Raw genomic sequence first — 12,081 nt, forward strand, 5'->3', positions numbered from 1 at the left:
TGCTTCACACTCATGGGGCAACAAGACTTGTGGTGGCAAGACTTGAGAGAGACTGGAGCAGACCCCATTGGCAAGACCTTGGTGATGGTGTTTAACACACTGTGACATTGCTGTGGAGAAACCATGCCAAGGTGTGAACTGAGGATTCCTGAGATAAAAGTCACAGTTAAATGTGTTTACTATTCTTGCTGGATGCTTGAAAGAGAAGCTGACTTATAACCGCTCTGAAGAAAATCTTACTTGATAATTTGGATTTGACTGCTGACCTAAAACCAGAGCCTGGACTGATTGAGGAATTGTGTCTTGGAACTTGGGCTAAAACCTGAATTTGCATTAGTATTCTTTGCTGCTCTTACTCTCCAACTTCCTTCCCTAATAAACCTCATTCACCATATAGAGAAGTGCCTTAATAACTGTGAGTGAGCAATGAATAAGCAAACCTCTTGCTGTTGGTGGGGCTGTAGAAGCAACATGGGGCTGGGCTATGGCCTCTTTATCTGCTTTCTACTCTGGGGCAGTGAGGGGCTGTACTATTCTTACTTATTCTGGTCCTTTCAGAGAGATGCTAACAGCCCTGTGCCTTCATGGCCCATTTTGTGTACTTTAGACAACATCTTTTCTGCCAAAACCTTGAAAACAGTAATTATCCAAAATAATTAAATTATATAAAGAAAACCACACAAATATATGCACATATGCCAAACATAATTTTTCAAGCTGTGTTCTTGTGGTTTATTGAAAGTCTGGTGGCTTAGTGGAAAGTACTTGCACTTACCAATCCAAGGGCATAAAGCTTGAATCCACCAGGTGTTCAATGGGAGAAATATAGACAATCTCCTTCTATGCACTTTACTGCCCTCAGAAAATCCCCTGGAGGACCAACTATGAATTAGTTCTGACTCAACTGCACCTACCAATAACAATAACAACAACAGTAGCTCTTGTACTTAGAAGAATTTCCTATGTTCAGTTAGTCAAAATGGCTGCAATATAAATTTAATCTCACATAGTTTTTTGTTAGTCACCTTCACAACGTTGTATGAGAAGCAACTCATGAACTATGTTGTTGTCACTGAGTTGACTCTAATTCATAACAACCTTTTATTCAACAGAAACAAATTCTGCCTGATCCAGTGCTATTTTCACAATCTCGGTTATGTTCGAGCCCCATGTTGCAGCCACTGGGTCAATTCATATCACTGAGGTTCTCTTTCTGATAACATGCCCACTGTAAGTGGTTGTCTTCCTATATTTGTTTCTAAAGAGCATTTTCTCCTTTTTTTTTTACATGAAATTTTTATTTTATGCCGGTTTACTTACAAAGTCCCTGCACCAATCTACTTAAGGTTATCCCCTCTCTAACCTCACCCATTCTCACAAACCTCCTAAATGCCCTTCTGATATCCTCTCTTGTCTCTCTTGAGTCCTTTCTCTACCTTGCCTTCTGGATGTCATCTTCATAAGCAAATTTCATCATTTCAACATCAGCAAACCAAAAATCAAGTTGATTTTTTACTTATTGCAACCCTATACAACAAAGTAGAACCCTGACCCGTTCTCATATTTAATATTTATTCAATATAGCTTTTCTATTCATATATAAAAAACCCATATATGGTTTTTTTAACACCAGATATTTCCCATTTCCTTTACCTACCCCTCCCTCTGCAAATTGTGTAGCCCTATGATTGACCCCTGCCCATCCTTATCCCTCTGCTCCTCCCCTATTGCCACCCCCCCAAGTCCTCATATATGTTTCACTAATTATCTTTCTGTTTCTACAATAGTGATCTTATACAATATTTGTCTTTATGAGGCTGAGTTAGTTCACTTAACATAAGTGATTTACAAAATCATTGCTGTGTAGCATTCCATTGTGCGTATGTGTCATAATTTCTCAATCCATTTGCTTGTATTTGGACATTTGGGCTGTTTCGATGTTCTTACGATGGTGAATAACACTGCTATGAACCTTGGAGTACAAATTTTTGTTTGTGCCTCGGTTCTCATTTTTTCGCAATATATTCCAAGCCATAGAATAGCTGGGTCATATGGAATTTCTATGTTCAGCTTTTTGAGGAAGTGCCATGCTGCCTTCCAGAGTGGTTGTACAATTTTGAAATCCCACAGTGTATAAGACTTCCTATCCCTTCACATCCTCTCCAACATTTATTGCTCGCTATCCTATCAAACTTTGCCATTGCTACTGAGGCAAGATGGTATCTCATTGTGATTTTGATTTATATCTCTTTTATTGCCAGTGATTTTGAACATTTGTTCATGTTTCTGTTGGCCATCCAAATATCTTCCTCTGTGAAAATTATTTCCTTGTCTTTTGCACCTTTTGTAATTATGTTCTCAGTATTTTTCTTGTGGAGGCCCTATATGATTCTGTGAACTTTTTATATGAGGCCCTTGTCTAAAATGGTATTGCCAAATGTTTGTTCCCAGTAAGTAGGTTTTCTTTTCACTCTATTGGAAAATGTTTTTGATGTATGCAGGGATTTAATCTTTAGGAGGTTCCATTCATCAATTACGTCTTTTCCAGATTGTGAATTTCTGGTTGTTTATAACATAGACTAGGACATCTAATCTTGATCCCAGTTTGTCTCTTATGAACTTTATGAATTTGGGCTTTACCTCCAGGTCTCTGATCTACCTTGAGTTGATTTTTGTGTATGGTGTGAGATGTGGATTCTCTTCCAGCTTTCTGCAGGTGGAAGTCCAGTGTTGCCAGCACCATTTGTTGAAGAGGTTGTCATTCCCCCATTCGCTTTGTCATGTATCACTTGACTGCAGATAGATGAGGTCCATCTCTGGGTTCTCAATTCTGTTCCATTAGTCAATGTACCTGTTTTTGTACCAGTACCATGCTGTTTTGGTTCCTACTGCTGTGTAGTAGGTTTTTAAGTCAGAGAGTGATATGCCTCCGACCTCATTTTTCTTTTTCAGAAGTGCTTTGCTTATTCAGAGTCTGTTTCCAAATAAAATTGATATTTTTCCTTCAATTTTCTTGAAGAATGAATTTCATATCTGTATTGAGATTGTGTTGAACATGTAGATTGCTTTTGGTAGGATTTTACAATATTGAGTCTTCCTATCTATGAACAGGGAACATTTTTTTTTCCATGAGAAAAACACGTTTTTATTTGGGGATATCCAGTATCAAGTATATACTTTTTGCTTAGACCCATGCCAAGAATAACCAAATACAATTGAGGAAAATGAGAACAAATAAAAAGTTAAGTGATATTCAAGGCATACACAGATAATTTTAAAAGAATGTAAACCGTCATATGTTGAACACATGATTTGAAGGCACTCTTCTACTTTATATAGGTACTACATAACTCATGTTTCCACACGCATAAAAGAAAATCTAGCATTTTTCCTATTTTATAAATGAGGAACTAAGCCTAAAGAGTGCTGGATTGATAACCAAAAGGTCAGCAGTTCAAATCCATCACTATTCAGTGGGAGAATGATGTGCCAGTCTGCTTCCATAAAGATTACAAGCTGGGAAACTCTATTGAGGTTGTACTTTGCCCTATAGGGTTGTGACCAGTCAGAATCCACTAAGAGAAAATTGATATGTTTGGGCATTTTAATCCCCTTAGACATATATAAAAAGGTACCATTCACACTCCTTAATACAGGGAAGAGTGTACCGGTTTCAGACAGCCTCGGCTGTATGCTAACGTACAACCTGTGTGTATGTATATAGACAGCTGTGAAGTGTTTCTTCTTAAGCCTTAATTGCATCTCAGTCATCCTCCCCAGCATTATTTGGAACATTTTTTTCTAAAGAGCATTTTGAGTATACTTCTTCTAAAACAGATTTGTTGTTATTCTTTTTTGTTGTTATTCTTTTTGAAGTCTACCATATACTCAATATTCTTCACCAACAGCACACATGAAAGGCATCAATTCTTCTTTGATCTTCCTTATTGAATTCTCATATACATTTGAAGCAATTAAAAACTTCATAGCTTGTTTCAGACACATCTTAGTACTCAGTGTGTGATCTTTGCTCCTTTACACTTTGAAGTTCTTTGCAGAAGATTTGCCCAATACAACATATTATTTGATTTCTTAACTGTTGCTTCCATGGGCTTTGATTGTGGATCCAAGTAAAATAAAATGCTTGACAACGGAATTCTTTTTTTCTCATTTATTATGAGGTTGCTATAATGACTTTTAAATTACATTAAATAGAAGCAATACCAAACCAGCCTAACAAAAATAAAAAGTCAATTCTTAGTTTTATAAAATATAATTATTTTAATCTTCAGTCACTATAACTTAAAGAGAATGGATGTAACAATATGAAAACTTTTTATGTTCTTTCCCCACCCCCAGTCATTCATTGTTGCACTTTTCTTCCTTCCCACCCCACCCCAGTACACTCATCTCTTTGAAAAGTAAAAGAAAAATTCTTTCATTATTTTACAATTCCTACCCCCAGGTCCACTCCACTATGCAGCCTTCACTCTGGACTTCTGTCATGACAATTAATACCTAATCACATATCCCTTTTAAACCGTTTTCTCCCTCATCTGTCTCAATGCAGTATACATTTTTTATCCCATCTTTCTCAGTCTCCCCCCAACCCTGATGTCAGTTCTGATTTACAACAGTGACACTATGCAATACATGTCCTTTTGTGACTGAGATATTTCACTGAGCATAATGTCCTCCAGGGTCACCCATTTTGAATAATATTGCATGAGTTCCTTGTTTTTCAATGCAGTGTAGTATTCCATTGTGCGAATATACCACAGCTTCTCTAGCCATTCATTTGTTGATGGGCACTTAGGTTGTTTCCAACTCCTTCTATTGTGAACAAAGCCACAATAAACATGGGTGTGCATAACTTTTTACTTTCTAACTGCTGTTTTTCAAACTTCTTCAGATTCCCCGTAATTTTCAGCAGCTATTTTTCTTTCTTACTCTGTTGAGTCAGAACCAACTCAGAGCTGTCCCTCCAGTGTGTTTCTTGAGGCTCAAAATTACAAGGGAAAGAGCCCACCTTTCTCATGTGGAGCTGCTCATGGATTCACACCACCTTTGGGTTAGCAGTGCAACTCCCTTAGGACGGTGCCACGAGAGCTCCCCTTTTCACATGTATTGGTTATTACAAGGCCCTCGGGAAAATAATTTTCCCCTTGATATAAACATTCTACATCAATCATAAAATAACAGAAGGTAAACTCTAGAAAATGCCATAAAATCTATTTAACTAAGTTTTATTAGTAGGGAGAGAATTAATAAATATATGAAAGATTTTCAAGAAATAGAATAGTGTGGTAACAGCTTATTAAGCAGTCATTATTCTCACTGTGGTAACACTAAGAACAGTGCTTCTTTTTCTTTGTGCACTGACTACATAACAGACATTGCATAATAGGCACTCAAAGCACACTGGTAAAGAGTAAATGTAAAACAACTTCTGTCCTCCACAAACAAGTATCTAGTCAGGAAAGACAAAAATATAATGACAAGGTTCTGCATGAGGAAAGAAAAGTGTTCTGAGATTCCTATTCTTCACAATGTTATCCATAGTTTGCTAAAATCCACACAGTCAAGCACTTTGCAGAGTCAAGAAGGTGTAGGTAAATCACATTTCTAAATATTTCTTGTTTTCAGCCAAACTTTCCCTTATTCTACATTATCTTCTGAACTAGATTTGCATTTCCAGAAGCTCCCTCTCAATATACTACTGCAACACAATTGTTTTTACAATCTCTTCAGCAAGATTTTATTTGCATTTTATATTAATAATGTTCAAAACTTTCTATTCTCCGTTGGATCACTTCTATTTAGAATGAAAATAAATATGGTTCCCATGCAGTCAATTGACCAGTCTTCCAAACTTCCTGGTATTTATTGAAACATCTTGATTGATACTCCAAAAATTCTTGAAGCTTTATTTTTTTTTTTCGCTAATGGCTTCAGTGTAGCTTGGGCTTTCTCTTCAATACCATCAATTCTTGATGATAAGCTTCCTCCTAAAATATTAACCACTAGTTGCCTAGTGAATGAGAAGCAAACCCAAAGGAATAGGGTTGAAATCCAACAGCTGCTTCAAGGAAGAAAGAAAGGTAATCTTTCCTTGTGTGATTTATTGCCTTCTAAAACCTACTGGAGGGTCAGGTATGAGTTGGTTAGTCTTGACTCAATGGTACACAATAAGAAAATAGTTGAAAAATCTGAAAAATTATTTTAGGTAGAGTGACTTCTTTCCATTCTATTTTCTTTTGCTGTTTCTTGTGTCCAGTTTTTAACTCACAGAATCTTTCACTATTGTATCTCAAGGCTTGAATTTTTTTATTTATTCTTTCAATTTGAAAAATGTCTAACATATTTAAAAATGTTTTGCTTTTCTCACCCCAGGTATTTTGCACATATCATTATAAAACTTTGCTTTGCCTTCCAGAGTCACTCTGAAATCATCTGTCAGCCTTTTATGTCACTATTTCTTCTCATCACTTGGCTACTCTACCTTCAAAAGCAAGTTTTAGAGTCTTTTCTGACATCCAGGTTTGTTTATTTCACTTTTCTTTTTTTCTCCCCTTTTAATTATCTTTTGCTTTTTGGTGTATGATGTTCTTGATCTCAAACTGCGACTTTACTTGCAATTTGTGTTCTGTGCATCAGATTATTCTTGAGATGGTTCCTAATTTCATAGGACATAAATTCAAGGTCATATTTTGGCCATTGTGGGTTTGTGTTCATTTTCTTCAACTTCAATTTGAATTTGCATAGAAGCAGTTGAGGACCTGTTCCATAGCCAGCCTCTGGTTTTTTTCTGACTGATGATTTGAGCCACAGACACTTGATTTTAGTCCTATGGACTACATTCAGCAAAATTTGAATTGTCATCATTTTTACTGTTGGAAAAATGTATTTCTGATGACTAAATCATTGATCAGTTTAGCAAAATTCCATCATGTGATCTTCAGTGTAATTTCTATCACCAAGGCTATATTATTAAAATACTTATTCTTTTGTTTCCAGCTTTTTCATTCTACTCCTCAAGAATCATCAATGTGTCTTGATTGAAAATGTGATTAATTTTAGACTGATGATGTTTGTAAAAAAATCTTCAGTGTTTTTTCATCTTTGGCTTTAATGGTTTATGAGTAAATGTGAATACTGTTGCTGTTGTCATGTGCCATAGAGTCACCTGTGACTCATAGCAACCCTATGTACAAAGTTCTAACGCCTGCCCTGTCTTGAGCCAGTCTCACTGACTCCAACACACCAACACCCATTGCCCTAGTTAATGTATCAATCCATCTCATCTGTGGTCTTCCTCTCCTGCACTGTCCTTTCACCCTTCCAAGCATGATGTCTTTCTCTAAGGACTGGTTTCTCCTGGCCACACACACAAAATATGTGAGACTAGACATATAAATTTGAGTACTAGTCGGAGAACTCAGATGGCCTAATAGGTAAGAAGTTGCACTGCCAAACCAAAGGCAGACATTTCAAATCCACTAGCTGTTCCATAAGAGAAAGATGAGCAATCTCCTCCAGTGCGATTTACAATCTCTGAAAGCTTGCTTAGGGGGTCAGCTGAGTCATACCAACTCAACAGCATACAGGACCAACATATAAACTGGACCTCATTATATTCTATTAATGTTAGAATTTTACTTTAGGATAAATTTCATCATTTTTTTCTTACAAGTTCAATTATTGTTCCATTTCAATTTGTTATTCTTGGCACAATAGACTCTATGATTATACTATTCAGAATGGTAAATACCAGTTCATTTCAGCTTTCTAACGCCTAGAATCTTATTGTTGTTAAGTGCTGTCAAGTCGTAGATGAGTCATAGAGACCCTATGAATTAAAGAGACCTGAACACTTGTTTAACTTTCATTTTTTCTCTAAGTTTGTATAGTTTCTGGAGGCAAGCTATCTCGGAAGTGGATGCCACTCCTTCTTCCAAGCCTGTCTTAATCTGGGAGCTCCACCAAACACTATCTACTACAGGTAACCATTATCTCATTTGACACAATCTGTGTCACAGTGTTTAGCATCACAGAAACTACGAGTTACCCCTGTACAGCAAATGGACAGACTAGTGCTGTACCACTTAGAAGAATGTTTGACCAAAAGCAATTGAAACCAGGCCTGAGGGCCGCAAATTAAAATCACCCACCTTTGGCTTAGTAGTATAATTTTCTATATACTAGGCCAACAGAACTCTATGACTCACAGCAATTCTAACCCTTGCCCTATCCTATGCCATCCTCACAATCTGAGACGTACTTGAGCCCAATGTTATAGTCACCATATCAATCCATCATGTTGAGTATCTTCTTGTCTTCTGTGACCTTCTACTTCTCTCAGCATGATGTCATTTCCTGAGGACTGGAACCGTAACTGTTGTTAAGTGCTGTCAAGTTGAAGACTACACATAGAGAACCTATGATCGAAAGACTTGAACACTTGTATAACTTTCATCATTTCTCCATTTCATAGGGTTTCCGGAGCCAAGCTATTTCGGAAGTGGATGCCACTCCTGCTTCCAAGCTTGTTTTAATTGGGAAGCTCCACCAAACACTGTCCACCATAGGTAAGCATTGTCATATTTGACACATTTGACACAGTGTTTAGCCTAGAATATCAATATTTAAGTGTCCAAATACATTTTTATGACTTCCAATATTTCTTTATTTATATTTGACATGTTACAAATTCTGATTACTAATTAATGTTTGTAGCTGTTGCATTGTTCTTTGAGTTGTATCAAAGAAGCAAAAGAAAATTCTGAAAATCGTACTTAATCTACTTTGTTGTTATTGTTGTTATGTGCCATTGAGTTACTTGCCACTCATAGTGACCTTATGTACAAGAGCCCTAAAGCCTGCTCTATCCTGTGCCAACTTTATTGTCTCTGACACACCTACTCACATTACCCCAGTCACTAAATCAATACATCTCATTGAGGGTCTTCCTCTCCTGGACTGTCCCTCCACTCTTCCAAACATGGCATATCTCTCCAAGGACTAGTCCCTCCTTGCAACATTTCCAAAGTATGTCAGACGAAGCTTCAGAATCTTTGCCTACAAGGAACAACCCAGTTTCACCCTCTCCAGGACAAACCTGTTTGTTCTCCTAGCAGTCCATGTTATATTTAATACTATTCTCCAGCACCACAGCTCAAAGGCATCAATTCTCCTTCCCTAGTCATTGTCCAGCTCTCTGACACATAGCACACAATTGTGAAGACTGTGGCAAGGTTGATTTTACTTAAAGGGCCATATTTGTCAACCTAAGAAACAGATTCTCTGGCACCTCATGAGACCGTATTACACACTATCTGTAAGGCTTCTAATGGCTAATTCCCCACTCCCACCTCCACCCCACCCGTGACAGAAGGGAAGGAGATACACTGCCAGACTGTTTTCCTAGTTTCTTAGTCTGAACTGTGATGGTACAAATAATCAATGTGCTATGCTTGTGTTGTTATTGTTGTTGTTGTTGTTATGTGCCGTCAAGTCGCTTGCGACTCAGAGCGACCCTATGTACAACAGCCCTAAACTCTGCTCTGTCCTGTGCCAATCACACTGTCTCGGACACTCCCATTCTGATTATCCCAGTCACTGAATCAATCCACCTCATAGAGGGCTTCCCCTCCTGTGCCATCCCTCCACCCTCCCAAGCAGGATATCCTTCTCCAAGAACCGGTCTCTCCTCACAACATGTTCAAAGTATGTTAGACGGAGCCTCAGAATCCTTGCCTCCAAGGAGCCACCCGGTTTAACCCTTTCCAGGACCAATCTGTTTGTTTTCCTAGCAGTCCAATACTCTTCTCCAGCACCACAGCTCAGAGGTATCAATTCTCCTTCTATCCTCCTTGGTCATTGTCCAACTCTCTGATGCATAACAAGTGATTGTGAAGATCATGGCCTGTATCAAAAGCACCTTAGTCTCCAGAGAGACACCATTGAATCCCAGAACACTTGATTGTGCTAACGCGAAACCTATACTTGGACCAGGAGGCAGTCGTCAGAACAGAGCAAGGGAACAATGCATGGTTCAAAATTGGGAGGGGCATACGCCAGAGATGCATCCTATCTCCATACCTTTTCAACCTATATACAGAACAGATTATCCGGGAGGCTGGGCTCTATGAGGAGAAATGTGGGGTCAAGATTGTTGGACGATTTATCAACAATCTGCGTTAAGCAGATGACACAACCCTGCTTACTGAAACTGAAGAGGACCTGAAGCACCTGCTGCAGAGGGTCAAGGACTGCAGCCTACAATACGGATTGAGACTCAATGTCAAGAAGACAAAGATTCTCACCACTGGACCAATTGGCAGCATCAGGATGGATGGTGAAGAGATTGAGATTGTACACAGCTTTAGTTTGCTTGGCTCCACAGTCAACACTCTTGGCACCAGTAGCCAGGAAATTAAAAGGCGCATTACCATGGGAAAGTCTGCTGTTAGGTACCTCTCCAAAGTACTGAAGAGCAATGGTGTCTTTCTGGAGACCAAGGTGTGCTATGCTACTAACTCAAAATTTGAAGATTTTAGTCTATCCAGAGGTGCCTTGGGAGAAATGCCTTCTAAAAATCAGGCACTGCTCTTCTATGACACCCACAAAGTTGCCATGTGTCATAGTGGACTCCAGAGTAAAGGTTCCATCAGGCCCCCGTCTTAGAGTGGACTCAAGTTCTAAACCATGTACTGTTCTGTCTAAAACAGCCACAGTAGGCATACACTAAGAGACCAATGAATTTTTCATAGTTTTAAAAACTTTTGGCCTAGTGATTAAATCTTGTCAAGAACTTGGCTGCTTTCATTAATGATTGGATGGGATATAAAGTATTAGAGAATAGTATTGAATATACCATGGACTACTAAGAGAACTAAAAGGTTTGTCCTGGAGAGGATGAAGTCAGGCTGCTCTTTGGAGGCAAGCATTCTGAAGCTTGTCTGACATTCTTTGGACATGTTGCAAGGAAGGACGAGTCCTTGGAGAGGGACGTCATGTTTGGAAGGGTGGAGGGACAGCTCAAGAGAGGAAGACTCTCAATGAAATGGGTTGATTCAGTGACTGGGGTAATGAGGGTAGCTGTTTCAGTGACAGTGAAATTGGCACAGGATAGAGCAGAATTAGGGCTATTGTACATAGGGTCGCTATGAGTTGTAGATGACTCAATGGCACATAACAGCAACAATAAACAACGAATGTCCTTAAAGGAGGAGAAAATGGTATCAAGTAGCATTGAAATGGACTTGTACTTACCAGTGTACTCTTGGGGACAGACACAAGTGTAGCTTCCTATCTCATTGAGGCACACCGCCTCATTCTTGCAGGGATCAGAAGCACATTCATCAACTTCAAAGTCACAGTGACTGCCTTGGTATCCTGGGACACAGAAGCAGGAATAGCCATTGATTCCATCCTGACACAAAGCCCCATTATGGCAAGGGCTGGAAGCACACTCATCAGGATCTATCTCACAGAAGCTCCCGGCATATCCAGCAGGGCAGATGCAGACAGGGCCAGCAGTGTCGTGATGGCAGGCACCTCCGTGTAGGCAGAAGTTTGCACCACAGGAAGCAAGGACAGTTTCACAGGTTGGCCCACTATAACCAGGAGGACATATGCACAGAAAGCCCATTTCTCCTTTGGTGGTATTCATGCAAGAGGCGTTCTGCCCACACGGATTCGGAAAGCAAGGATCTTTTAGATTGTTGGCACAGGCTTTGTCCAAGTGATTAGTGTCTGAGCAATGGCAATTGTTACCTTTTGAAAAGCCAGTGCATGTAGAATTGTTTTGGCATGAATTTGAGAGGCACCTGGTGTCATTTTTATTGCAAAAGGAATCTACAAAAGAAGCAAAAATATTAAAATTTGGGAATAAAATTATAGAACCTCATTTCCCCCCATGCAACCTCAAATAAACTCATTAATTAAATACATAACTAGTTCTATTCCAATAATGGGTTTTAACTCATCATTTGTCAAACCATTTAACACAAAAAGCAAAATTAATCACTTCCCTTCCTTTCTTTTTCTCCATATTTTTAAATTTAAAAATTGAGCAAT

General features: G+C 38.7%; 1 protein-coding gene across 1 annotated transcript in view; it reads right to left on the reverse strand.

Moving 5' to 3' along the window:
• Positions 1–11,851, reverse strand: part of CRB1 (crumbs family member 1, photoreceptor morphogenesis associated) — a 256,120-nt gene extending 244,269 nt beyond the window's left edge. Inside the window, exon 1 of the mRNA XM_006892102.1 lies at positions 11,275–11,851. Coding sequence (XP_006892164.1) covers positions 11,275–11,674 — 400 coding nt within the window. The 5' untranslated portion in view covers positions 11,675–11,851. The remainder of the gene's footprint in view (positions 1–11,274) is intronic.
• Between the last annotated feature and the right edge of the window lie 230 nt (positions 11,852–12,081).

The sequence above is a fragment of the Elephantulus edwardii genome, unplaced genomic scaffold (assembly GCF_000299155.1).
Source record: "Elephantulus edwardii isolate Elephantulus edwardi_28Jun2011 unplaced genomic scaffold, EleEdw1.0 scaffold00110, whole genome shotgun sequence".
Classification (NCBI taxonomy): Eukaryota; Metazoa; Chordata; class Mammalia; order Macroscelidea; family Macroscelididae; genus Elephantulus; species Elephantulus edwardii.